The sequence below is a fragment of the Mercurialis annua genome, linkage group LG1-X (genome assembly GCF_937616625.2).
Source record: "Mercurialis annua linkage group LG1-X, ddMerAnnu1.2, whole genome shotgun sequence".
Classification (NCBI taxonomy): Eukaryota; Viridiplantae; Streptophyta; class Magnoliopsida; order Malpighiales; family Euphorbiaceae; genus Mercurialis; species Mercurialis annua.
Window position 1 is genome coordinate 6,006,787 of NC_065570.1, and position 27,160 is coordinate 6,033,946.

The 27,160-nt window shown below is 32.1% G+C and overlaps 5 protein-coding genes and 1 non-coding gene across 9 annotated transcripts; 1 reads left to right on the forward strand and 5 right to left on the reverse strand.

Moving 5' to 3' along the window:
• The first annotated feature begins 9,627 nt into the window (after window positions 1–9,627).
• Window positions 9,628–11,942, forward strand: LOC126659195 (mannan endo-1,4-beta-mannosidase 6). Its single transcript, XM_050352720.2, has 6 exons — window positions 9,628–9,805; window positions 9,879–10,149; window positions 10,300–10,494; window positions 10,632–10,754; window positions 10,989–11,200; window positions 11,397–11,942. The coding sequence occupies exons 1-6, from the start codon at window positions 9,660–9,662 to the stop codon at window positions 11,827–11,829; spliced, it is 1,380 nt and encodes a 459-aa protein (XP_050208677.1). The 5' UTR covers window positions 9,628–9,659; the 3' UTR covers window positions 11,830–11,942.
• Window positions 11,399–14,831, reverse strand: LOC126659159 (serine/threonine-protein kinase STN8, chloroplastic). 3 transcript variants are annotated; one of them, XM_050352719.1, is made up of 5 exons: window positions 14,203–14,831; window positions 13,729–13,881; window positions 12,903–13,307; window positions 12,105–12,478; window positions 11,399–11,808 (listed from the first exon to the last, which is right to left on the reverse strand). In XM_050352719.1, the coding sequence occupies exons 1-4, from the start codon at window positions 14,770–14,772 to the stop codon at window positions 12,128–12,130; spliced, it is 1,479 nt and encodes a 492-aa protein (XP_050208676.1). In that variant the 5' UTR covers window positions 14,773–14,831; the 3' UTR covers window positions 11,399–11,808; window positions 12,105–12,127. The 3 variants fall into 3 exon arrangements, with proteins under 3 accessions (XP_050208676.1, XP_050208675.1, XP_050208674.1); XM_050352718.1 differs by having other exon boundaries at window positions 11,399–11,823; XM_050352717.1 differs by having other exon boundaries at window positions 11,399–12,478.
• On the reverse strand, window positions 13,986–14,058 carry TRNAK-CUU (transfer RNA lysine (anticodon CUU)). The gene has a single exon. It is a non-coding gene; the product is annotated as a tRNA-Lys (tRNA).
• Window positions 14,832–15,131: 300 nt separating the features above from the next.
• LOC126664886 (serine/threonine-protein kinase AtPK2/AtPK19-like) lies at window positions 15,132–19,226 on the reverse strand. 2 transcript variants are annotated; one of them, XM_050357497.2, is made up of 7 exons: window positions 19,073–19,226; window positions 17,555–18,487; window positions 17,268–17,350; window positions 17,063–17,183; window positions 16,766–16,939; window positions 15,828–15,935; window positions 15,132–15,592 (listed from the first exon to the last, which is right to left on the reverse strand). In XM_050357497.2, the coding sequence occupies exons 2-7, from the start codon at window positions 18,179–18,181 to the stop codon at window positions 15,290–15,292; spliced, it is 1,416 nt and encodes a 471-aa protein (XP_050213454.1). In that variant the 5' UTR covers window positions 18,182–18,487; window positions 19,073–19,226; the 3' UTR covers window positions 15,132–15,289. The 2 variants fall into 2 exon arrangements, with proteins under 2 accessions (XP_050213454.1, XP_050213455.1); XM_050357498.2 differs by lacking the exon at window positions 19,073–19,226 and adding an exon at window positions 19,001–19,024.
• A 3,549-nt stretch (window positions 19,227–22,775) lies between these two features.
• On the reverse strand, window positions 22,776–23,949 carry LOC126682983 (uncharacterized). The gene is made up of 4 exons (XM_050378827.1): window positions 23,891–23,949; window positions 23,406–23,800; window positions 22,909–23,353; window positions 22,776–22,800 (listed from the first exon to the last, which is right to left on the reverse strand). Exons 1-4 carry the CDS (start codon window positions 23,947–23,949, stop codon window positions 22,776–22,778), a joined length of 924 nt encoding a protein of 307 aa, XP_050234784.1.
• Window positions 23,805–27,057, reverse strand: LOC126664727 (uncharacterized). The gene is made up of 4 exons (XM_050357252.2): window positions 26,871–27,057; window positions 25,369–26,460; window positions 24,832–25,278; window positions 23,805–24,750 (listed from the first exon to the last, which is right to left on the reverse strand). The coding sequence occupies exons 2-4, from the start codon at window positions 26,456–26,458 to the stop codon at window positions 24,044–24,046; spliced, it is 2,244 nt and encodes a 747-aa protein (XP_050213209.1). The 5' UTR covers window positions 26,459–26,460; window positions 26,871–27,057; the 3' UTR covers window positions 23,805–24,043.
• Window positions 27,058–27,160: the final 103 nt, after the last annotated feature.

The window sequence follows — 27,160 nt, forward strand, 5'->3', positions numbered from 1 at the left end:
AGGTGGTTTTTAATGGAAAAAAGGTTAAAATGATCCTAAATTTTATCTATTTTTTCAAATTAATCCATAATAATTAAAAAAATCAAATTAATTTTAAAACTTTATATATCAAATTTTATTAACCAAAAATATGAAGGATCTTTATGTATTTTTTACAAAACAATCATTTTAAAAAAAAAACCGATGAGCAGCTGCCGGTTTCTTCACCGGCAGCTGCTCATCGCCGTCTCTGTGAGAGACGGCGAGATCCGTCTCTCACAGAGACAACGAACTCGTCTCTGTGAGAGACGGATCTCGCCGTCTCTCACAGAGACGACGAAGCTCGTCTCTGTGAGAGACGAGCTCGTCGTCTCTCACAGAGACGAAGCTCGTCTCTGTGAGAGACGACGAGCTCGTCTCTCACAGAGACGCAGCTTGTCGTCTCCGTTGAGAGACGAACCAGATGGGTTCGTCTCTCAACGGAGACGACGGTTTGTCTCCGTTGAGAGACAAACCCATCTGGGTTTGTCTCTCAACGGAGACGACGGTTTGTCTCCGTTGAGAGACAAACCCATCTGGGTTTGTCTCTCAACAGAGACAAATCTGTCTCCGTTGAGAGACGAACGAGTTCGTCTCTCAACGGAGACGATCCGACAGCTTCAGGGGGTGGTTGGTCGGTTTGGGGCGGTGGTTGTCGGTTTTGGGTGGTAGACAGTGGAGGTGGAGGAAGAGGGTGGTGGTTTGATCGGTTTTGGATGTTGAAGAGAAAGAAAAAAAATTGATTTTTTTTTTGAAAAAGGTATAAAAAGATACCTAAAATTTAGTTATGATTTTTATAAATCCCACTCTCCAATTAAGTGCCACGTCAGCAAAAAGGGTGTTTTTGAACCGGTTTTGCCAAGTTCAGGGTATAAGTGATCCGGTTTTCTCAATTTGGACGTTTTTGATACTTTGTGCCAAGTTCAGGGGGTAAAATGATCCTTCGTTCTCAAATTTTTTATCTTAAAAATTTATTACTTCCGTCTCAGATAATTTATATTATTTAAAATATTTAAAATTAATTTTTTTTTATTTGATAAATAATTTAAAAATTAATCTTTTATTTATTTTTATAATTATCTTTAAATAGATAATGTTTAATATAAAATATAGCAATAAAATATTAGTCATTAATATACTACTATTTACGTATATAAAAATATATCAAAAAAGTAAAAGACAGATAAAAAATGTAACTACAAATTTTATATTTTTCTAAATAATTATCATTTTAGGATAGAAAAATATCTTTATACATTTAATACCAACTGTTTTAAAATAATAGTCTTATTTATTACTATTTTATATGACTCAAAATACTACACTTATTTATATCTATTTTTATTTTATTATTATATCATTTTTATTTCGATGTTAGTTTTATTTGAATTAATAAGTAAATATTTGAAAAATGCATTTAGTTAAACAAAATATTTAAAAAATTATTTGTTGAATTAAAATGACTATAATTTTTTTATTTTGACGATTACTAATACAATCTTATACTTTCTAATCATCATTAATATTTTTATTTTTATAAAATCTTACTTGATAGTAATAATTATGGACATAATAAAAATTATAATATAATAAATATATTTGTTTAATATGGTGTTTTAAGAATGACATTATTATTTTAGGAGTAAATATTCTATTATGTAAATTTTAATTAAAGAATTAATTTAGCTGGGCGTTGTAGACACCTCTTTTTCGATAAAAAAATAGTGATAAAAAACTGAAACGTTCAATCATGGTTTTCAAAAAAACATGCTTAGGTGATGATCTTTTGAGCTATTTGAGGAAATTAAAATGACTAAATCCACGCATAGCATATATTTGAGATATTTGTAGTTGTTGCAAATAACACATAAAAATTTAAAAAGTTATTGATATAAGTATGAGGAATCAAACTAATTTTACAGCTTTAGAAATTTATAAGTAAATATATTTAATAACAAGAACTTAATAAGACAGTGTGCAAAACTTACAATTGTAGTATAATCTTTTTAGCCTCTTTTCACACTTTTAGACATTAAATTTAGGCGTTAGCACAACACCTAATTAGTGAGTTAATAAACTAATAAAAAAATGATTAAACTAGCTAAACTCTAGAGAGAAACCTAACCATAGCCAATATTTTTATAAATACCCCCTTAAGCTAATTTTTTTTAGAAAAGGTAGAGTTTTATCAAACAAAGAATTAATTAAAAGCAAAAGAGATTTCATGATGCTCGCATAATCTCATAATTTTTATCCAATTAAATTCAAGCTATTTGAAGATTTATAATGGATTTTTCATTCGGATCAATTGAAAAAGAGCCAAGAAATTGGGATGGTACTTATGAGAATTCAAACCAATTTTAATTATGTTACATAAATATTTTCTACACTATTATATATTTGAGTCGATTTAATTATATATTTATATTTTTGATGTTCTTCGATAAGCCGTAGATTCTCAACATTGTACATTAGATCTATTTTTGGACTCAAATCAGAATTTTAAGGTGGCGATGCCAATCTTTGAAGGCGCCATGCTTCGCCTATTTTTACTATGTTTTTCTTGTTTAAAAAAATTTGCATGATTCGATCCCAAATTGATTTCAAACCCGTCCGACCAATATGTAGTGATTATTTGATGTTCAATAGATGATTTTCCAGATTAGAAGCTGTTGTGATCGTATGTAATTATAAATAACTCCAGACAAAATTCAACAAATTGGCAAGGTTAAAAATCATTTATTTCTTTATACGTATAAACTGATATAATAAATATGTTGAAATTATTTAATTGTTTTGAATGGATGTCCATATCCAATTTAACATGAATACAAGTTAAATTGTTAACTAATTAAAGCTTAATAGTGACTTATTTATAAGGTCTGAAAAACTACTGACCTTTTAAATTTTTTTCAATAGCACCCTCACCTTATAATTTTTTTAATATCACCTTATTTTATATTTTTACCTTTTAATAGCACTCTAAATTAAAAAAAAATAGATGATTTGATTACTATAAGGATGAAAATTTTCAAAAAAAACTAAATTTAAAGGTGAAATCATATTTTTTTCTACTTGGACACTTTTAAACAAGTTCTTTTAACTTAAAAAAAAATTCAAATAAGTCATCGATAAATGAGTTTAATTTGATGATTTATGGTGCTATTGAAAGTCAAAAATACAAAATAGGGTAAAATTGACTGTTTTACAAGATCAGGGTGCTATTGAAAGCTAAAAATACGAAATAGGGTGATATTGAAAAAATTACAAGATGAGGGTGCAATTGAAAAAAAATTAAAAGGTCAGTTGTTTTTCAGACCTTAAGCCTATTTAATTCCATATCAATCAATGACATAGAAACCATAAGATTGCGATAAAAATGTAGTAAATGTGTACTTAGGCATGACATATAGAATTACTAAAGTCAATCTCATTGCACATTCCGTTTAAACTTTCCGGATATAAAAAAAATACAATCCAGATCAATATTGTTTTTTAAACATCCGAAAATTAGATGCTTGTTTATGACTGATAACAGGATATGAATAATCAATTAGAGTATATGTATTTCTAATGCTCTAATGCATGTTTACACACTTTCTAGTTTATTTACAGTTTTTCAATTATTGTAATTAGAGATGTACATATATTATAAAAGATATGAATCAGGCGATTGATCATTTGGATGACTACCTGCTTGAGGATGATGATAAGTTACTTCATAAGTCTAAAATGTCTTAGACTTTAACCTTTGATTAGAAAGGGCGATTTAATAACCCTTGTTAAACAATTTATTACTGTAATGTCAAACACTATTTTGAGTAAAAAAAAAGTTATCTATATATTTTTCAGATCGCTTGAGAGTAATGCAAATCACTTAGCATTCACTAAGAAAAAGCAGGCGAGCAGTTCCGTTGAATTTGTGGCACCCCCTCCGAAAATTTTATGCACCATCAATTTTGACTAAACAAACACATGAATTTATTTCCGAAGTCAGTTATCAAGCCTACTAAAACTGAACCAGAATCCAAATGACCTAATGAAAAAGTTAGTATTTCCTACTTATTTAAGTTGTTGAGGTCACAATATATGGTAATTCTACCCCGTTAAGTGATAACTGTGTGAATATTGATGAAATTTTAGCAAATTTAGTCGCAAATATCCAAATAGAAATGAATTGGAGTGTTTTTTTTTAAATAAAGGATCAACGCGATTCTTAAACTTGTGACACATGGTCACTTCATTCAATTTTTATTCTTTGAGCAACTACCCTCTAAACTGTTCAATTTTAAATCAGATTATCCCATAATTTAAATTTTCATTGTAAAAATTAAGTTTACAATAATTTTATCGCAACGATTAGAGGGCTTTCTAATTTATTTCTTGCATCTTTTATTTTCGGGGTGTACTGCACCCATTTTAAAAATATAATTATGGATAATTTGACCTAAAATTGAAGAGTTTAGAGGTTAGTTGCTAAAAAAACAAAAAAGTACTTTAAGTGAATGTGTCATAAGTTCATAGCGCATTGACTTTGTTTTATTAATCTATCTATATCTATACTATATATAACTATTATAAAAGTAAGGATGGAGGGGGAAGGGGGGACATGCACATTTACGTAATAGTCCTTTTTAATTTATAACTAATTGTTCACTTAAATATAGGTTTTATGGTAATTTATTAATTATAATAATAAAATATTAATATAAAATACTCCTAATTTGTTTAGAATCTTAACTAGCTTAAACTACTATTATTACTATTTATGGTTGATTTGGAATACAATTATGGTTATCCGAATATTTTGATAATTTGAACCCAACTAATATATCTTAATAACATAAGGTAAGAGTTTGAAAGATATATCAAGAGAAAATTTGGAATTTACCTAAAATAAAGAATTAATAGGACTTTATACCTCAACACGGAAAAGATGGCGAAAATACATCACTGTTTTGACTTTTTGTGATTTTACTCTTTAAGTTTGAATATTTATTATTTTACTCTGACACACACACACACATGACACATGCTCTCTTTCTCTCTTTCCTTTTTTGCGTGCGTACAGGTCTTCCACAATATTATGCAGAACTATTTTTCATTCACTTCTCTTTTATTCATTCACTTTACATTCAATTCTTTTTTATTCATTCAATTTTCTTTAGGTCTTCCATAATTATGCAGAACTATTTTTCATTCAATTTATTTTTGTTCATTCAATTCTTTTTTGTTCATTCAATTTTTTTTTCTTTAAATTAACTGGAGAGTACAAATTTCATTTCCATTTTCTATGAATATTAAATTTTAAAGCAAGTTTATCAGAAAATTAAATGAATGCCAAAAATCTATTTTATTTCCATTTTCCATCTTATTATCATGTTATTACGAGTATCATATATAGCAGATTATTATATGATAATGTAATCATATTGCTGGATAATATAAGATACAAGTACAGTATCACATTATCATATGATTATCATTGTATCAGCTTATCATATGATTATCACAGCTTCACCTAAAATGTAATTATCAATGTATCATATTGCATTTTAATCTTATTATTATGCCATTATCAGTATCGTATGTAGCAGATTATTATCATCTCATTATCATAATTTTTTTATAATTTTTTTCATGTAAGTATCATATTATTATCATTTTATTATCAATAAGAACCTTATCATAATTCACATTATCATCTCGTTATCATTATTTTTATGTAATTTTTTCCCATAGATGTATCATATTATCATACTATTATCATAACTTTATTATTTAATTATCATTCGGTTATCACTGATATCATGTTTTTTTTTGTAATTATCACGTACGTTATCATATATTTTTTTTGTAATTATCACGTACGTTATCATCCAATTATCATAACCTCATTATACTTCATTATACTTCATTATCATCTAGTTATCATAATTTTTATGTAATTTTTCTATATAGCTATCATATTATCATAACTTTATTATTTAATTATCATCTGGTTATCACTAATATCATGACTTAATTTTGTAATTATATTTTCACGTACGTTATCATCCAATTATCATAATCTTATCATACTTCATTATTGTCTAGTATCATATTATCATATGATTATCACAATATTACATTATCACATGATTATACAATTTCAGCGTATCATATAATTATCAATTTATCATATTGCATTGTCATCTTATTATCATGTCATTATTAGTATCATATATAGCAGATTGTTATCATATTTTTTGTATAATTTTTTTCAAGCAAGTATCACATTATCATACTATTATTATTTTATTATCAATAAGAATCTTATCATACTATTATCTTCACATTATCATCTCGTTATCATAATGTTTATGTATTTTTTTCATATAGATATCATATTATCATACTATTATCATAACTGCATTATTTAATTATCATCTGATTATCTCTGATATCATGATTTTTTTTGTAATTATATTTTCACGTACGTTATCATCCAATTATCATAACCTTATCATACTTCATTATCATCTATTTATCATACTGTTGTGTTATATAATAATGTTATGATAACAACGTGATAATCATATGATAATCAGACGTTTTTTTTATAAAACAAATTATTTCTCTTCAGTTTTATGATAATGATATGATAATGCAGTGATAATTATATGATAATCAGATGCTGTTTGTTTTTTGCAAAAATCGTTTTTTATGCAGAAACTCATTATTTTCATCATAACATTGTTTCTTATGCAGATTTTTAGATCAAAAATTGAAAAAATTCAAGATTAATTTATTTAGATCTGAAAATTAAAATAAATCGTATTTATCACCACAAATTAAGAAAAAAATTGCTAAAATCAAATATGAAAGGACGACGAAACGATGGCGGGGCGACAGAGAAATAACGAAGAAAAAAGAATAAAAATAGAGAAGAAAAAAAGAAATAAATAAAAGAAGAAGAAAAAAATGGTGAAGAGAAATGAACCAGAGAAGAAGAAGAAAGAGAGCAGAAGAAGAAAGAGAGAAGGAGAGAAGAAAGAGAGAAAGAGAGAGAAAAAAAGAAAAAAAATGACAGGTGTTGCTTAGAGTAAAATAAATATGATTAGAGTAAAATAATAATAAGCAGTAGGTATAATTATAATATAAATATGTCTTAGAGTAAAAAAATAAATATATTAAAAGGGTGAGGTGTTTTCTTTATCTTTTCCTTATTGAGGTAGGAAATCATATTATTTTTAAAAAGAGAGTATTTTTCCTAATTTTCTCATATATCAATTTCTATTAATTGGTTGATTTGTATGGTAAAATTATATACATGCATACAAAGAACAAAAAAACAAACTAATCACTAATAATAAGAAGTTCCATTTTTATAATTTCATAATAAATTTACTAGATAAATAGTCATAAAAAATTCATAGGACATTTTCCATTAACTTAGTACAATTTACATAAAAGCAAAACAACTTATAATTTCGAGAGATTGAGTACAAAATATTTAAAACTATTTATTTTATATATTATTGTTTACTGCACAAATAGTTATAAAACCAATTATTTTGTATGTAAAGAATTTATTTTTCTATATAAATCGATTCTATGGCTGTTAAGATATATAAAAGAAATTATAAAAAATTATAATAAATCATAAATAAATTTTTTATAAATGTAAATAAATGTTATTAACATCGAATATTTTTAAAAATTAATAAACTAAAGTGTTAAATTTATTTATAATAAAAAATTTGACTAATAATCATAAATAAAATATACTGCTATGATTATGATAAATTTTATTAATACATATATTGACGAATCACATTACGAGCCACGTGCGTAGCACGTAATGCGAAACTAGTACTATATATAAAAGCACGGATGGGGAGGGACAGACAAATTTACTGAATAATCCTTTTCAGCTTACTACTAAATAAGGGTTTTATAGTCATTAACTAATTAATTATCTAATTAATCACTATTGTAATTAAAGTTCTAATTAGAATAGGTAGTTAAATTATCTCCAATTTAGTTTTTAGTATGTAAAAAATAACTAAATTGTCTCCAAATTAGTAGGAATACCTATCTTTTAGTTTGATTGAACTAAAAAATTAAAATACTGTATTTGGTCAATATAATATTATTTAAATTTCTATCTTATTATTTTTAAAGATATTATTATTAAAATTAAGTTAATTATTTAATTATGGTTATTATAAACCAAAAGAAGAATAAATTCAGTATGAAAAAAAAAATTAATAACCGAATATATTATATTATTTTTACAAAATTTTTTAACTAATTTAATATTAATTATAAATTAAAAATATAATTATAATAAATTTATTAATAGTTCATTGACGAGTTACAATACGAGCCACATGCATAGCATGTAATGCGAAACTAGTTTCTAAAAATGTATAGTTTAGTATGTAAGTACTAGTTTGCTGACCAGCCCAACCGAATAAAGAAGTAGAGGAAACCAAAGAGCCCAAATAATAGGTTCAAAATGTATCATTGTGATGGACCAGACCAACCTTCCAAAATAGAACTTTTCACCTGCTCTTCAAATTCAAGAGTTTTGTGGTATGTCCGTACTGGGACCTGGAGAAGAAGGGAGTACTGAACTACTGATGTTACGTAAATATAATTAACATCCACATTAAAATGTGAAAATGGTTCTTAATTCTGCCCAGTTGTTAGATACTGAACCTCCCATTGAATAATCGACACGTACGCAAAATATAACTCATATCACATTATTCAAACTATAACGTAAATTTGATAGTTGATGTAATACATTCGGCATAGTTAAGAATTTTCCAAACTCACAAAACATTTCTACTTAGTTATCTTACGTACATTTGGTCAAATACAAAACTGGAAATAACCTTCACACTTAGACAAGATGACTAAATTACAAGAAAATTTCCATCTTTTCATAATTAGGACCCATTTTTTTTGTTTTGTCATAAAATTAAGTAGGACCCTTTTAACTTACCTTGGGAGTCATATCTCTAACTTTACTTACGTATTCACCTAACTTTCTATACGTTTTTCTCTTTTATTTTCTAGGTTTAATGTCTAAAAAAACTCTGACCTTTCATCCCCTTTTCAATCCTACCGTGACGTTACAAATCTGTCAATTTTACCATATTTTGCATTTTTTCATTTCAATTGTACCCTAAAGCATAAAATTGATCTTTTTTTATTTGGAAAAAATTCTCTAAATTGACCCATTTTGCATTAGATTAACTTTTTATATTAAATTGACCATTTTTAAAAAAAACTTATTGAACTTTTGTCAAATAAATAAATATCAATTTTATGCTTCATGGTACAATTGAAATGAAAAAATACAAACTGGATAAAATTGACAATTTTTTAACGTTAGGTAGGATTGAAAAGGGATGAAAGGTCGGGGTTTTTTAGGGCATTAAGCCTATTTTCTATTACCATGTTTGCAAGAGATTGGAAGAGAAGAAAATAAAGATATGTACTGAAGTTAGAAAATTTTCTTTGCTTTGAAGCTAGTGAGCTATACAATATCCTCTACAACACTCTGCTTGAATATCAAAGTTCATACATTGATATATAAATGTGGTCCAATTTGATTGCAAAATGTGGATTATTCCTTGATCAGAATAATGAATATAAACAAGAGATTCCATAACATTTTCTCAATATTGTTTATCTTTATTTTCTTTTTCATTGGAATTTCCAAGTCCAATGGCTATGATGATGAGCAATTTGGACCAACGATTAATCAGCTCGAAATCGCTAGTGATAAAGGGTAATCATAAAAAATTAAAATATTACAATCTTGATTTTTTATAATTTTTTTATTAATGCATTGTTTTTTTCAGGATGGGTGAGGTGGAAGATGATGCATGGGAAATGGTGGGGAAAAAAGGGACTCAATTTGTGATCAATGACCAGCCTTTCTATGTGAATGGGTTCAATACTTACTGGCTAATGGTGTTTGCTGCTGATAATTCTACAAGAGGAAAAGTTACTGAAGTTTTCCAACAAGCTTCTTCAGTTGGTCTAACAGTTTGCAGAACTTGGGCGTTTAACGATGGACAATGGCGCGCTCTACAGAAATCTCCCGGCGATTATGATGAAGATGTGTTTAAGGTACGTTTTATCTGTTTCTTGTTCTGGCGTATGTTCTACGGAAACTTATCAAACCTACTTATACAATTATCAAAGAATTGAAAGCCTCAATGAGTAATACTACCAAACTAGCAGAGAGTGCTTACTCCTGGTTTTTGTATTGAAACACAGGCCTTGGATTTTGTTGTAAGTGAAGCAAGAAAATACAAGATCAGGCTTATATTATCATTAGCTAACAATTGGAATGCATACGGTGGAAAAGCACAATATGTTAAATGGGGACAAGCTGCCGGACTTAATTTGACATCCGATGATGATTTCTTCTCTCATCCTACTCTAAGAGCCTACTACAAGGCACATGTTAAGGTAAGTATCTCGGATTTTTAAAAACCGAACCAAGTTTCTCGGATTGTATTGCACTCGAGTTTGAGTTCTTGAGTTCAAGTCTCAACGGCTTCCTTGGTCGACAAAAACTTATGATTGTATTGTGTATTTATATGTAGACCGTGCTCAACAGAGTCAACACATTTACGAACATAACTTACAAGGATGACCCTACAGTATTTGCTTGGGAATTAATGAATGAACCTCGCTGCACCTCAGATCCTACTGGTGATAAGCTTCAGGTTTGTTTTCTTAACTGCTGCTGTTTGTTTCTTACCATGTTGTACGGAAACATAAACATCGAAATCGACGAAATTGTCCTTTTTTATAAGAATATATTATAATTATAAATTTTTGGAGTTTTAAAAGCATTTTCGAAATAAAAGAACGTAAGGACTCAATATATTTCCGTATAACATAATTTTGCCATCCATGTTGAAAGCTATATGTATGTGAATGTGTTTATTTTACTGTAGTCATGGATACAAGAGATGGCAGTGCACATTAAGAGCATGGACGCAAAGCATTTGGTGGAAATCGGATCCGAAGGATTTTACGGTCCCTCGGCTCCCGATAGAGCTCAATTTAACCCTAATTCTTACGCGACACAAGTTGGTACTGACTTTATAAGGCACCATCAGACTCTTGGGATTGACTTTGCCTCTGTTCACATTTATCCAGACTCTTGGTAAGCATTCAATACATTCTATTATGCACAGAACTTGTCTAGTTCTATATTTCGGTGTTCCGTTTTTATTTTCGTAAATGCTTACAAAAAAGTGTAATCTTTACCGTTTCCGTGCTGCTTAGACTACATCATGCATCATGTTTTCCCTTCTTCTTACGATGATCTAATATTTGATAATGTAAACTCATGAACGAAGGATTTCGCAAACAATTTCGGATACTCATATTCAATTTACAAAGTCATGGATGGATGCACACATAGAGGATGCTGAGAAATATCTAGGAATACCTGTCATATTTGCTGAATTTGGCGTGTCTACGAAAGACTCTGGTTACAATTCATCGTTCCGTGACGCCTTGATCAGCACAGTGTACAAGACCCTTCTCAACTCTACAAAGAAAGGTGGTGGCGGGGCTGGAAGCCTCCTGTGGCAATTGTTCCCTGATGGAACGGATTACATGGATGACGGATATGCAATTGTTCTATCAAAATCTCCTTCAACTTCAAACATCGTTTCCCTTCATTCCACACGACTAGCAATCTTCAATTCCAGGTGTTCTATGAGATGCAAATGGGGCTGCAAGAAGAGAAATGCCTTGGAGACATTTCTTTACAATGATGAACTGTAAAAGTAATTGAACAATCATAGAAGAAAATGAAAAAAAAAATAGTCCTCGAGTTTTATTACGATAATAATTTAATAACTTGTACCTAATCTTTTCGGAACTATTATTCATTTCAATGGAGTGTGTATATAAGTATATAAATAAATGAAGTATATCTCCATTTGACTAGCAGCAATGTGAGCTGATACAGCCACATCGTCCTGTAAGAATTACCAATGCTAAGGAAAAAAAAATAAAAAACCGAATTGATAACTATATATCCAGGAAGGAATGCTTACATAACCAGATAAAGGTTTAGTTACTATTTGGTCAAGCTCAACTTTGAAAGCACTGCAGCCGCCTGGTCGCCACCCAGCAAGAAATAAGGATGCCTCAGAGCAGCGGCAGCCGATAACCGACCACTAAAAAGGCCACCTCTATCCGATATCAATTTCGTAGCTAAATCCCACCCTCTACCTGAATCGAGATCAAGAATCGTGAAGTCGGGCCTTAATCGGCTGTTTTTCTTCCTCCAACTGTTCAAGTCATATTGTGCTATCTTTATTTCTGCATTGAAATTCTTTAAGCCAGAAGTAGACCGTAAGCTTGGTATCGCCATTTGTAAGAGTACAATCCCAGCAGAATACATATCAAATAGATCAGGACAGTTCAACTGCAACAGATTTTGCAAACTTCATGTCAGCATTTTAAAGATCATATGCATTGTGCTTCAATAAACAGTTTGACAATTCTGTCTTATAAAAACAGAAATTATTGGGTAAAATTTGAAATGACAAAAGATCAAAATTCAGAAATTTTATTGTTATAAATAAAAAAAGGACTATAATAGAAAAGAAAAGAAAGTTGAGGGACTGTAAGTGCAAAATACCCCAATTTTAGTACCAAGTCCGAGTGTTTATTCCGTGGAACAGTTGTACCACGTCACTTTTACAACAAACTAATAAGCATTTACAACAGGAAATTTGTAATTATTAGTGAAACTTTTTATCATTAAATATTTCAAACGTGGCAAAGGCCTCACTAGTTTGTTGCACGAGATGTATCATAACAGTGACGTATAATTATTCTTTTAATACCTGCCATAAAATCGGAGAAAGTAAGGCGGCAATCGGCTCAGGTGGAGGAACCGGTGTCTCCTCCGGAAGCACATATAGTTCAGGCGGACAGTAATCAGGATCAAGCAGAGTACGATTTGGTACATAGTTCTTGCCAATTCGAAGATCAGCAGCTGCGCCAAAATCAATGAGCTTAATCTGCCCCTTCTTGGTCACCACTAAGTTGGCCGGCTTTACATCCCGGTGAACAATTCCGGTGTCGTGCATCTTTTTCAAAGAAGTAATAATTTGGCGCAGTATTTGCTTGATGATTAATGCATTTCGTTCAATAGAATCTACGCCTTCAAGAACACGACCAAACATTACGGATTCCAAGTTAAATGGAAAGTTCCGATCTTTCAAATAATCAGCAAGATCCCTATCTCCCTGTCAGAAGAATACTCCTACAATTAGTGAATGGGTGCAATCCAGGATTTTTTTTTCAGCTATGACTTAATATTAATTCACATATGATTTTCCGGTAGCTCGGGTTTAACCTACCTCAATCCTGAAATTCACTACAAATCTACCTCTAAGTTTAAACACAAGAGTAATTCCGCTTCTCACTAGCTGGATTACAGAGTCTAATCGAGTCGAAACACTTTAAATATGATCAACCCTGACTCTAATATTCAAACTAGATTAGGCTTGCAAGTCTGTTGAGCTCAATATCTTAACTCGATAATTTATTCAAGTAGCTCGAATTCAATTAAACTAATATGAAATCGATTTTATATTTTTTTTTCGAATCAGTGTTGAGTAGATTGCTAGTTGAATGGACATGTTAAAGTTAAAGTTGGAGAAATACCTCAAATTTCCAAACAAGACATTTGGCACCTCTGTCAGCAACAAAACTTCCAAGGAACTTGGCACAAGTTTCAGGGGCAGCTCTTGACATTCTGTAATTAAACCATTCTTCAACTTCACCAAATTCTTTAGCCCCTTCTATTCCAACTTTTACCTGCATTTCCCCATTAACCCTTATATCATAACCAGATCAATTCACATGCAAAACAAAATATGACATAAATTCATGAAACAATAACAAAAAGTAAAAAGTAAAATCGCCCACCGAGGGGCTCGAACCCTCGACCACAAGGTTAAGAGCCTTGCGCTCTACCAACTGAGCTAGACGGGCTTGTTGTGACACATAGTTAACGGTAATAATAAAATTCAGTAAATATTTATCATATTACCGAACTACTCGGACCAAATCCAACCGGACTTAATATTTACTAACCAAACTAAATCTATATATTAGTAATTTTAAAGATTAATGTACCTTTTTGAGAATAACCTTCTGTTTAAATCTTTCATCAACTTTTTTTCCTTTACCTCTCCCACTATACTGCTCCCTTTCTTCTCCGGCAACACTGTTGGGAGCAAATAAACCAGAATACACAACACCAAAAGACCCTTCTCCTAATTTACTCCCAAACACAAAATCACTACTCTTCAAATTCCGGCGCCCACTCAAGCTAGCCAAACCCAGTTGCAAAGGAGCCAGAAGGTAGGCATCAATGGCGCCCACTAAAACACCAGGCCTTGCCGTTAAGTAAATCCACGTCAACCCAGCAAATGTTAGAAATCCCCATTTTTGGAAATCTGATAATTCCTCTGAAACACTCTGAAACTGCACTAACCCAGATTGAATGGCGGGGAATTTATGGAGATTAAGATTGGTTAGTAAATCATCTGGGACGCTGCCGAATAATGCGTTGCATCTTGTTGGGTTATCTTTTAAAGGTTTGCAGAGAGAAGGTAGATTATAATGGGGTTTTGAAGTGGCCAAGAAGAGAAATTTAGGATCTAACTGAACTGTAGCAGCGGTTGGAGATAGTAGAGAAGCCATTTCTGGCGGTGGAATTTGTTAAGAAATTGAATTAAAGCGTCAGCAGAGGCTCATCTTCTGCCACATAAGATGTTATAATTTATCCACTGACTGAGAACTACGTGGACAAAGGCACAGCCCCATTTCTTCACCACGTCACTAGCTAGACGATAGCGGGGCTTATTCGTAAAAAGATTCTGTTTCTAAAATTCATTTAATCTATTTTTTATATTTTTATTAAAAAATATATAATTTTACTGCTATTCATATCTATCATGTCTGTTTTATTGTTTTCTATTTCACAACATTTACATGCAATATAGATTACCAAGCAAGTCTACCATTATAAAAGTTGAAAAAAAATTGACAATACTCCGTCGTTTTGTTGTTAAATAAGTACTTTAGTGCCAATATCTTACAATATTCAACATATGAAATGACCTTAGTCCAGTGGCAAGGTATGTTCTTGCAAATACAGACACATCCCTAATAATTAATTATAACACAGTACTATATCTGGGAAGGTAGAAGCTGCAGGCTACCATACTGGGCTGTTCTTCTGAAGGAATGAAGCCGCAGGTCTTACATAACTGAAGTCCAGAAATGGATTCTCGTTACTCTTGGGGCTGGCAGCTGGGGAATCCGACAGTGGCATGTCAGTCCATCGCTTCTCAAAATTTGCAATGCAGTGCTTCCCAGCTACTTCTGGTCGGAAACTTGGCTGGACTTCCCTTGCCTCCAGTTTCTTCCAGTTCACCGGCTTCAGCCACTTGTGAAGCTTAACTTCTTCTCCTCCGCCAGGACCGCAGCCTAGACGCTTGCTGGCATCCTTTTGTAGGAGCTAAATAAAAACAAAAAATGGCTTTTAGTTCTTCATAACAATTCAAGGTTTAAAAGTTAAAACTTCTTTAGGATACCCCATAATAAGGATCTGGGGTTGCGAAAGTCTTAATCTAGACAATTAAACGATTCAGAATCCACCAAATTACCATGTAGTGTAATCCAATTTTGAAACAAGAGCATTGTTGTTAGGAATATAAATGTATATATCATTAATCAGAGATATGGACACTTACCCCTTTCAGCAAAGAATGTGCTTCACTTGACAAATATTGCGGTAACTTTATCTTATCCTTAATAATCTTTTGCTGAATTTTGTACCGATTCCCACCAATAAAAGGAGGCTGCAAAAGCAACAATCAAATTAGCAAAAAGATAATTAAAAAAAAAATAGATTACGACTTGCAGGTCAGCCCTTTTTCATGCATGTATGCGTGCATGCAATACATAAAGACAAATCGGCATCACAAAGGTCAGCTTGAATCAAATCATATTACTGTAGCCTCAAAATTCATCCAAACTACTAAATCTCATTGTGGTTTATTGTTTAATTCTTATGCAACAATCTACACCCGCATGTATATCCAGCTTCTTGGTAGTTAATAAATATCAGGTAATTGATATAAATACCAAGGACACGGAATGTATGTTTATCAGATATAATCAATCCAAAGCAGTTCCAACCATCTAGTCGGGAGGCCTTCCTAGTCTACCATTTAGATAAAAGGTTGGAAATTAGGCTTGTCATTTACTAATTACTATCTACTAACTTAAAAATATCGCATAACAAGTTAAAGAATAATGGAAACAATGACATAGAATAGCTATAACTTGGGAAATTACCAATAACTACAGTTAAGATAATTAACAAAAATGAGAATCTAAAATAATTTCAACAACCAATGCATGATGCACATGTAAAGAAGTATTACATTTGACTGTTGAATAGAAGGAAACATAAGAGGTCAGCACATGGCAACCAGCCTAAGCCTTAAGTTCATTACAAGTTACACTCCAACTCAAAGTTTAAACTTCAAATGAATGTCAAAAACTTCCACACGGAAAACAACAAACATCACAACAAGCAAGCATTAAAATAACTAGCATTCTGTAGAAATCATGGAGAGAATCAACCACAGAAAATCAACTAGAATTTTTAGTGAAGAAAGACTACCTTTCCTGTTAGCATCTCATACAGTAGAACTCCTACACTCCACCAATCAGCGGCTTTATCATGACCCTTTCCAAGAATAATTTCAGGTGCCATGTACTCAACCGTTCCACACAACGAGTTTGATCTTGTATTTTCGTCAAATTCCTTTGCCAGGCCAAAATCAGTCAACATTACCTAGAGAAGACATGTAAAATTTTAGAATTTTGTGTTCAAATTTCTTTTGCCTACAGTATAGTTTGGTGTGTGTGGCTCTTTTGTGTATAATTAAGAAAGATATAGCAAGAGAGAGAAAGTTACATGGCCATCAGCATCGAGTAGGATATTTTCAGGTTTCAGATCCCTATGCATTATACCATTTGCATGAAGATGGCAAAGTGCAGAAACAAGCTCAGCAGCATATATACGAGCCAGATCCTCCCTGTGTCATAATTCCAAATTTTAATCAATTTGTGGAAGCCTTTAATTTTATGAAACTAGATCGACAAAGAAAACAAAAAAATACCTGAATAGACCATGGTGATAGAGCTGGAAAAACAGGTGACCACCATTAATGAAATCCAAAATGAGGTAGAGTCTGTATTTAGTCTGCATGTCAGGAACAAGCTAACATTAGTATTCTAATGTCTGAGAGTGTTAGAAAAGCAAATTAACATAAGAATGTTGCTATTTCCAAAAAGGAGCTTCTCAGTTAAATTATTCCGTGGCTTAGACATATATTTAATTCAAATGGACAAGAAGTATCTAAACTAAAGCTAGAGAAAACAGATTCCAATTCAATGGAAAGCTTACTTGGAAGGAGTATTTGAGCTGCACAATGAAGGGATGGTCTATTTTTGTCAGAATATCCCTCTCGGCTTTCATGTATTCAACATGGTTCTTCTCGACTATCTTGTCCTTCCGCATGACTTTCATTGCAAATATATCTGATGTACCTTTTTTCCTAACCTGAAACACTTTCCCAAATGCACCCTGCCCAACAACTTTCAGAACCTCAAAATCTTCAATGCCAACACGGTCCTCCAAACAATCCCTACTAACATCAGCAGCAGCTTCCTCACCGCTGTCATCGTCTAAGAACGACTCCTCAAGCTCGACAAGTTCCATCGAATCCTGTGTCTCATGTAAAGTGAGTTTACTGAGCTTCAAGGAATGACTAACAAACGAAGAAGGGCCGACCAACGAATGGGATCGATTGTGAATGACAACTGGGTCATCGTAAATAAGCTCGGGAGCATCTGCCAAATCACCAGCAGTGATTTCGGTTGACGCCTGAACTGGCGAGGGACCAAATACATCAGAGAAGTCTAGCTCAATATGATCTAAGGCTAGAGCATCAGACGGTGGAGGGTTCTCAGGAAAAAGTAAGGGTTTGCACATACGGGCATTAGCCAAAGCAGAGAACGGAGATGAAACCATGGTATCAATTAAAATTTAAATGCCAACTGCAGAAAGCTAAACAAATTATTTCCTACAAGTACTGCAGTTGGCAAAAGTTACCACAACTACAAGGCAAATTCTCCGTTAATCTCCGGGATAAGCAGTGCGGAGGGGCTTCTATCGACGGCCTTAATCAAGAGGAAGTTGACGTAGGTAATGGGAGTCCCGAGAAACTTTGGCAATAGGCAGAAGAGAATCCAGAAGAAGCTGTTATTGTTTCCCGAAGTGCAGGAAACGGCGGATTGTCCAGAGGTTGTTGAATTCATGAAGATCAATCAGTCAAATCTGCAATCCAATTAAAATCACAGGGTAAGAAAATAACTAAACAAAAATTACATAAACATTTACATTTTATCTATGAACTTAACACTGCAAAATCCCCAATTGAACTAGCTTTATTCTACAATTGCTGCAGTTTCCTATCATTATCTTGTTCGAAAATAAACCTATTAATTTAGTAACTGGAAAAGAAAAAAAGAACACAACTTTACATAAAATTCATAATTCCAGATCAATGATAGAATCATAAATCATGTAATTTTGACGGTTATTATCACAATAGGTAAATGGGTACACAATTCAACAGCTAACTTCTCCTTAAGAAACAAAATTCACAAAATTAAATGCAAACAGACTAAAGCCAAATCCCTAACCAAACTCACACAGACAAAATTGACAAAGATGATAAATCTAGCGCACAAACACAGCAAAGAAACCCTAAATAACGGTTAAAAAATTTGATTGAAATCTAAACATAAGCGAATCTAAACAATGCGACGAACATTATAGAATACAGACCAGAGAAAACGAAAAAAAAAACGGCGAGAAGCGAGAGAGACGTGAGAGATGAGAATTAAAGAGGGAAAATACCTTGAGGAGGTTGCAGAGGACAAGCGGTAGGGAGAGAGACAAAGTTAAAGAGAAACGTGTTTCGAGAGATCCTTAAACGAAGCTGCCGTGTTGCCACTTCTTCTTCTTATATTTATTCGGTGGCGAAAATATTGGGGGACGAATTTCTCTTTCTTGGGAGGGGGGCTCTTGTAATACGTGGCGTGATTTCAGTGGTTCATGGGGGGTTAGAGTTGTTTAGAGGAGAAATAGGATCAAACCAAATTAACTGAATATGCTTTTTAAAATTGGATTTGGATTGTTTATTTTTCCATATCTATATCTATCAATACTCTTTATAAAAACACGGATAAAGTAGGAAACATGCACATTTACGTTAATATTATTTTCATTTTATAAAATATAATTATTAATTAAAAACTATTAAAATAATATTAAAATTTGAGTACTAACTAAAATAAACTACTATTCAAATAATTATTAAAATTAGAATACTAATTAAAATAAACTACTATGTTAAGATAATTGTCTAGAGTACTAATTAATTTAAATAGACAACTTAAAATATTTAATAATTACTATTTTAATTATTTTTAATTATATGAAATTTAAATTAGATAAACTACTTTTAATTATTTTTTGATATTTTCTATCTAAAATTTCTATAAATATAAATTTATCTAAATTAAAAATGTTAAATTATTAATAAATTATTTAAAATATTAAATAAAATAAACTATTCCTACTTAACTACTATTTTAAATATAATATTATAATTTGACGAGTCACACTACAAGTCGCGTGTGAAACATATAAAGTGACACTAGTATATATTAAAGATTAACAAAATTAAAATGTTTATATTATGTGAATTTTTTGATGTTGATAGTTTTTCATGAACAAAGGATAATTTTACCCCCTCAATTTATAACGAGTATCAAGAACTAGTGAAGGATTTTCACTAGGATGAAGAAAAAAATGACTGAGAATGAACTCCTCTGGTCTCATCTCTCTATTGACATTGTTAGTCATTGAAGCTATTAGAAGAAAACAGTTATCAAATGAGGAAGAAGAATAAGAAATTCAAAGATTATGCGGGAGAAAAGAGAGCTTTTGCTCTGATACCATGTAAAAAAATTAGCAACTTTATTGATTAAGAAAAGAATTACATCGTAACTGTCAAATGCTTTATATAAACAACATTTGACAGAAACAGTTAATTGCCAGCTAAGATACAAAGTTTGTTATAAAAAACTAACTAACTAACACACATTTCATCATATAAGATCACACACTCCTCATGTTGCTGATGTGGAGTGAACCTCAGCTGAAAACACATGCTTCTCATGTTGTTTTTTGGATTGCTGATATGTCTTGTGTAACAAGGATTGCTGACATGGATTACATGAATTTTCTATTGTATTACATTGGCCAAAAGGTGAGCATGGAATCCCCTCCATAAGTACTTTGTTCCGAGTCTTTGAAACCTCGAGATAAAATCACAAGTCCAAGTTCATAAATAAAAAAAATAAATGATATCATTTCTCAAATGACTCCCCAGCCGACACCGGTACAAGGGTAAGGACAAAGTTCTACAAATTTTTCAGCATCACTAGAGTGAACTCTTCGAGATATTAGTCATCATAAATATCGTAAAGGAAACACTTAGTTGCCTCTTTTATGATGCACGCATCCATGGCAGAATAGAGAAGATACATAAAAAATATTATTGAGATGGAGGTGCTGCAATGAAGTTTGAAGATGCAAATGAAATGAAATTTGTTGAATAAAAAAAGTAGAACATTCAGAAAGTGGTGACAAAGTAGGTCTACATTGAAGAAAAAAAAGTAAAACTTTCTTTTCTCTCAAATGAGTTTTCATTTGTTCTTCGGATTTCTTTGAATTTGAGAAACAAAGAGAGATTGATGGCATGCAAAGAGAGTTTAAAAGAACAGAAAAAATTCTTTTTTTAATCAAAGAAAAAAAGAACCCACTTGAGCTAAATTTTGGTCTTTTTTATTTATTTTTTCTTTCTGCTAACAAAAAAAGGGAAGGATTTCTTTGAGTTTTTTGGTGTATAATATAAATGAGTTGGATATCATTTGCAGGTTAAAATAATTTTAGATTTTGGTGATTTTGCTTTTTTTTTCTATTCAACAAGAAACATGGAAGTAAAAACAATAACATCAAGAAGTTAATGGGTTTATAAATTACTGCTAAGTTCTGAGTAAATAGTAACAGCAAAATTAAGGAAAATGGAAAAAGTACTAGATCCTATATAGTTTTTTCAATACTATCTTTTTTTTCTTCTAGGTTGGTTAATCATGTAAACGTTGAATTGACACATAATCTTTTATTTGATAAATACAAGTTAATTTAATACTTAACATAACAGTTAACAAAGAGGTGATGATTGAAAAAGGATAAATTAATCTTTTGTTTAACCATTAGTTCTAAAATTAGCGGCTATATCCGAATAAATTCTATCATCTCATTTTTGGTGGAAAAAATATTATCTTGAGATTTTCATTTACACTCCGAAGATGTAAGATTGAGTTTTCGGTTAGCATCCTACGAACAGCACAAGCTCTATTCGATGCCGAAATCACTCGGAACACTGTGAATTCACCCATGATTCCATTGCAAGTAAAACTCACTTTTTGATTTTCATGCATAACCTGCATTTGATATAATTTTTTTAACAAATCAAATCTTATAACTATTTCATTTAGCAACTAAATAAAAAAAACAAATTCATATTAGGCTAACTTGCTGAAACAACAAACCCTTATTAAGAGTTAATAATAAGGCGGGGGGCGGGGGTGGTTAAATTAAAAGACTTATATTAGGCTAACTTGCTGAAACAACAAACCCTTATTAAGAGTTAATAATCTAATGCAGTCTGCTGAAATTTATATTTTAATAAAAAAAACAGTCTAAGTCTGCTGATACTAGGCTAACTTGCTGAAACAACAAACTCTAACTTATAACAGCATTTCTAAAAAAAAAAAATATAACAGCAACCTAAAATTTAAAAAAAGAACAAAGTGATAAATTACCAGCAAAATCTCAACCTAAAAACATACAAGTTAAACAAAAGAAGTGACAGATGAAGAAAAAAAAAGAACAAACTTTGAATTGATGAAGAATGATGAGAGTTGTGTATTTCAGATGAGAGAAATGAAACTCAAGAGAGAGGACACTCAAGCTGGTTCTTTTTTTATGTTTGCAACACTGTAATAGTATTTTAAGTTTCACACTTACAAAAAATTATGTATTTGGCAACAAATACTTTTGCAGTTAATTTTTTTTTGCTGTTAAAGATATTCTGCAGTAATAATTTTGAAAGTTGCTGCCATTAGTTAAACTATAGCAGTATTTTACAACAAATTTCGTTACCAATTATTTAAAAAACGTTTTATTAGCAGTAACATGTCAATTTATTTTTTGTTATATGTTAATAGTAACAATTTTAGCATTATTAGCAGCAAAATATTTGATTCTAATTCTAGTATTTCTTGTAGTGACAATAAAAGACCAAGCGTATAAACTAAATGATCCACCTCAAAAACTATGCATAAAGTTTCTCTTTTTATTGCTCTCTTTCATTTATAGAGTTGTTATTCTATTCTATTTTTAGTGTTATTTAAAAATAAAAATTATTTTTCATTTTTTATTCTTTTAAAATATATTTTTTAGATAAATGATAAATTTATTAGCACAATCACAAAGTCGTGATTGGCAAAAGCCTTATAAAAGGCAAAAGAGATCAGTCATGTACAAAAAAAATTGTAAGTTGTGAAAAACATCATTCTCGGAATAGATAAATCTTTTATTTGACTTTGTAAAATTCTAACGTCTTGCAAATCGACATGAAAACCACAGAGTTCGCCTCAAGAAACTCATCGTTAAAGCCCCTTCTATTTCTTGCCTTCCACAAATCCCATATACAATAAAACCAAATTGTCCTCCATAGAACACGATGCTTCCAATCCGAGAGCGAATCTCGGAACATGAAAAACTCAATCAAAGAATTCGGTAATGTTGAACTAATGTTGCACATGCTAAAAAACTTACTCCAAACTTTCCATGCATAATGACAGTGCATGAAAATATGAAGATTAGTTTCATCAACCATGCATAAGGAGCAACCTGTATTCTCACGAGTAATAATGCCTCTGTGCGCTGAAGAAATTTTCGATGAAATTCTACCCCTCGCCAGCAACCAAAAGAAAAAGTTGATCTGAGGCGGAAGCTTGAGTTTACATAACTGAGAAAAGGAATAAACAGCAGCTCCCTTCACTGTTAATGGCGGCCTAAACATCACATGAAGATTGCAACAGTCTTCTAAAACCCGCTGGAGTGAATCCATCAGTTCTTTCCCAACACACAGCATCAATAACTTCAGGCCTATGCGAATGATCACGAAGCTGGACTTGAAGACTGTCGAGAAGCTCTTGATCTCCAACTTGAAGGCTACGGTTCCAGTTCAAGCAGTAGCTAAAATGAGCAGAATTAAAATTATGCCGAACCGAAGCATTTTTATCCATTGCAATTTGATACAACCTTGGATATAAGGAAGAAAGAGTCTGATCTCCTACCCAGATATCATTCCATAAATTTATGTTGTCTCTATTGCCTAAGCGAACAGAAATACCTCCTTTAAATTTATCCCACACCTCTATATTTTTGACACAAGCCGTATGAATCCCACGCCATAAACATAATGCAAATTTAATTATAAACAAACTGATTTCAAACTTAATAATTAAAATTTCATTCAAGCGTTGCAATTATAAAAAATTACAATAACAGACAAAATCAATTCCAATTTATTACACAATATAGTGGATTCTAATCATTTTGGTTTCTAATTGGATTGGCATAAAGTTGGGCATTGTGGCCCCTGTTATAACACCTACTACACTAGTTAGGACTCTGATCTTCCATGTATTGCTGATTCATCTCGTTCTTGAAGCGATGATTGACCGGTCACCCCCTTTTTCTAAGCCAGGCAGGGTCTGGAATGAAGTGCGGTTCGCCGGACTCTCCCCAGTATGTACGGTCACGTAATGGCTTAAATGGGGTGTTCCAGCATTGTACAGCAAACTTTGTCTGATAATGCCAATGCACAAAGTCATGAGGGTTCAGCTTCTCCTTCGCACACACGGCCATAGCATGAGAGCAGGGCAACTTAAACTGCTGGAATTTACCACAGGTGCATTTCTTTTGTTGAAGGTTTACCGTATGGGTATTTTCTCCTCTTCCACTCGTGTGGTTCTTCCTAGTTTCCACTTTACAAGTCATCGTAGTACGGTCGTATGTCTGACTGACATGGAAACGGGCCTTGTCCCCCCTCTTTTTCAATAGCTGGATGCATACTGGAGTGTAGTGAACGTTGGAACCAATCAATGACTCATACGTCTTCCAACGCTTGTCGAACATATCGACCAGCTTATCAAAAATTCCCTCAATCATTGCTGTGATTGGAAGTCCCTTTATATTCTTCAGGGTCGCATTAACAGACTCGGCATAGTTAGTTGTCATCACATTATGCCGTTGTCCCTTTTTGTCATACACCCTAGTCCACTTTTCTTTCGACCGCTTCGCTGGATTAGTTAGCCATGCATACCCTTCTGGACTTTTAATCTTCATGATTTCCATGAAATGAGTGTATTTCTTCTTCTGATATGCTCGGCCTAAACATAAGTGTAAACATAATGTTAACGCACAATAATAACCTATTTTTTCAACATCATTGTAATCGTTAAAAACATTACCTGCTTTCTCTGCCAGCTTTTTCAAACTCTTGTTCCTAAACTTGGTCTGAAAATTACTACAAAAATGTCTGATGCAGAACTTGTGAGCGACACCGGCCCATTCCGGACGGTTCAAAACCGATAATATTCCAGCATGTCTATCAGATATAATGGCCACCTTCCTATCGCGAATCACTTGCTCACGCAAATGCTCAAAAAAGTACTCGTAACTGTCAGCACTTTCAGATTCAACAAGTGCAAATGCTAGTGGCATTATGTGATTGTTCCCATCTATTGCCGACGCGATCAACATGGTCATTTTGTATTTGCCATACAAATGAGTACCGTTGACAAACAGAACAGGCTTGCAGAACGGAAACCCTTCGATTGTCGGATAAAAAGTCCAAAACATTCTGATGAACGTTACGACATTCGGCTGAAGCATCTCGTCAACGTACACCTCAGTGCCTATGTATCACAAGTTGTATATTATTAGAGTTAGTATATAGTTTACTAATTGTATACAAAACCACATAATAGTTTAGAATTTGTTTATACCTTCTGCATCCCAGAATGATCCAGGATTGACATGAGCCATCTCGTTCATGAACTTTTGAACCATAGCGAATGAATCATACCAGCCCCCGTAAACAGCAGCGATTGCCTTCTCTTTCGCATTCCAAGTTCTTTCATACGAAGGCCTCACTCCATATGTTTGCCAAATTCCAGCAATAAGGGTCTTAATCCGTATATCACGCTGCTCCATTACTTCAGTCCTGATATATTTTGCAATTGGACCAGCCCCAAAATTCTGATGGTTAGGGTCAGGTAACAGCTGATTGCACGTGTGTGGCCCGTTATATTTTGTCAACGTCCACGTATGATTTATTTGCAGCAGTGTAGCACGCAACCACCAATTGCAGATTTCGTTGTGCTTACAAACCAATATTGTTGTCGAGTTGGTAGTCCGATGACTCTTGTGCTCCCTTCCCACAGCGACTGAATAAGTAGTCGCACAAGCTTGAACAACATCACGATTTGGGAAGATCATCCCTTCTTGGAACTCCATCCCAGGATTCCACACAATGTTTTCATCAACCTCTGGGGCAACGTCAAAGTTGAAAATATCCACCAGTCTAACGTGCTCAGGGATTTGCGACTGATATTGTGTATCTTCTCCCAAATCTTCCCCAACATCCTCTTCGTCGCTGTCATAAAAATCCTCTTCTTCCTCTTCATCACTACTCCTCTCCGACCCACTAGAATTACTTAAAACCAACTGATCCAGTAAAATCTCATTACGAACCACAGTCTCGTACTCCACGTACAATTCCAGAACATCTAGTTCCGGAAATCTCATAGCCTCGTTCAAAATTCCAAACAAGTGCTCATTATTCTCCACAGAAAACAACGAGTATGAACGTATTACACCCCCTTCGATTCTTGGAAGCCGTAAGTAGATTTTTGTAATTTCTACTTCGAAGTCTGTAAAAACTGCCCTTCTACATATATTTTTTAATTCTTCGAAATTCATTCTCTCACTAAGTGCCATATTAACCCGACGACCACCATGATATTCTACTCCACACGGAGAATTTACCATACGGCCATCACACCATATCAGAAAAGATAGGCTTGCGGTCGTCATTGCTAGAGAATAAAAAACAAATATGTCACCGTTATATATGCGATTCTTAAATTTGTAGTTTTTTTATCAATTCGAATTACTGTTATTTTATTTCTAATAATTTTTATTAAATATTTTTAAAAAAAAAATTAAACATACCCTAGTATAATTAAATGAAATAACAATTTATATTAAGAATTTAAAAGTTTAACAAAATATAATATTTCGATAAACTATAGTAGTCTTAACATTTTCCTAAAATAAAATTATTAAAAAAATTAAATGAATAAACTATTCAATTTTCAACAAAAATACCACAATTATTTTTCTAAACTATAATTAAAGTCTAACATACCTCTAAATTATAATGATTTCTAATATTTACCAACAATAAAATTATTTAAAGTAATAACAAAAAAATAAACGGACTCACCTACTCCTCGCAAACAATTAGTATCAGACAGAAAATGTAACACCTCGCAAATAGACCAGTTTAGCTTCGAAATATAACACTTCGCAACTTTTTTTCGTTTAACTCCGAAAAATACGTTATCTTTTTTCTCTCAAACTTGCTATTTTTTCCTTTCAAATCCTTTCTCTATAAATCTACTGTGTTTACTATAATTTCTTCTGTATAACTGAGTGTGGGGAAAGGTACTTTTTATAGCGCACGTTCCGCATTTTTACAATGCGGAACACTTTATTACCGTTGGACTAGCCATG

Excerpts from the sequence above, each read along its gene's own strand:
- LOC126659195 (XM_050352720.2), top strand. The coding sequence starts at position 9,660 with ATGAATATAAACAAGAGATTCCATAACATTTTCTCAATATTGTTTATC. Across the intron at positions 10,495-10,631 it reads ACTACAAGGCACATGTTAAG|ACCGTGCTCAACAGAGTCAA; the intron begins GTAAGTATCTCG and ends ATTTATATGTAG. Across the intron at positions 11,201-11,396 it reads CACATTTATCCAGACTCTTG|GATTTCGCAAACAATTTCGG; the intron begins GTAAGCATTCAA and ends TCATGAACGAAG.
- LOC126664727 (XM_050357252.2), bottom strand. The coding sequence starts at position 26,458 with ATGACGACCGCAAGCCTATCTTTTCTGATATGGTGTGATGGCCGTATG. Across the intron at positions 25,279-25,368 it reads ATCATTCTGGGATGCAGAAG|GCACTGAGGTGTACGTTGAC; the intron begins GTATAAACAAAT and ends TGTGATACATAG. Across the intron at positions 24,751-24,831 it reads AAAGCTGGCAGAGAAAGCAG|GCCGAGCATATCAGAAGAAG; the intron begins GTAATGTTTTTA and ends ACTTATGTTTAG.
- LOC126682983 (XM_050378827.1), bottom strand. The coding sequence starts at position 23,949 with ATGCCCAACTTTATGCCAATCCAATTAGAAACCAAAATGATTAGAATC. Across the intron at positions 23,801-23,890 it reads ATTAGAATCCACTATATTGT|TTTGTTTATAATTAAATTTG; the intron begins GTAATAAATTGG and ends GTTTGAAATCAG. Across the intron at positions 23,354-23,405 it reads TGATGGATTCACTCCAGCGG|TGAAGGGAGCTGCTGTTTAT; the intron begins GTTTTAGAAGAC and ends CGCCATTAACAG.
- LOC126664886 (XM_050357497.2), bottom strand. The coding sequence starts at position 18,181 with ATGGTTTCATCTCCGTTCTCTGCTTTGGCTAATGCCCGTATGTGCAAA. Across the intron at positions 16,940-17,062 it reads TACTCGATGCTGATGGCCAT|GTAATGTTGACTGATTTTGG; the intron begins GTAACTTTCTCT and ends TGTCTTCTCTAG. Across the intron at positions 15,593-15,827 it reads CACATTCTTTGCTGAAAGGG|CTCCTACAAAAGGATGCCAG; the intron begins GTAAGTGTCCAT and ends GTTTTTATTTAG.
- LOC126659159 (XM_050352719.1), bottom strand. The coding sequence starts at position 14,772 with ATGGCTTCTCTACTATCTCCAACCGCTGCTACAGTTCAGTTAGATCCT. Across the intron at positions 13,882-14,202 it reads AGAAGGTTATTCTCAAAAAG|GTAAAAGTTGGAATAGAAGG; the intron begins GTACATTAATCT and ends GGGGAAATGCAG. Across the intron at positions 13,308-13,728 it reads GTCTTGTTTGGAAATTTGAG|GGAGATAGGGATCTTGCTGA; the intron begins GTATTTCTCCAA and ends TTCTTCTGACAG.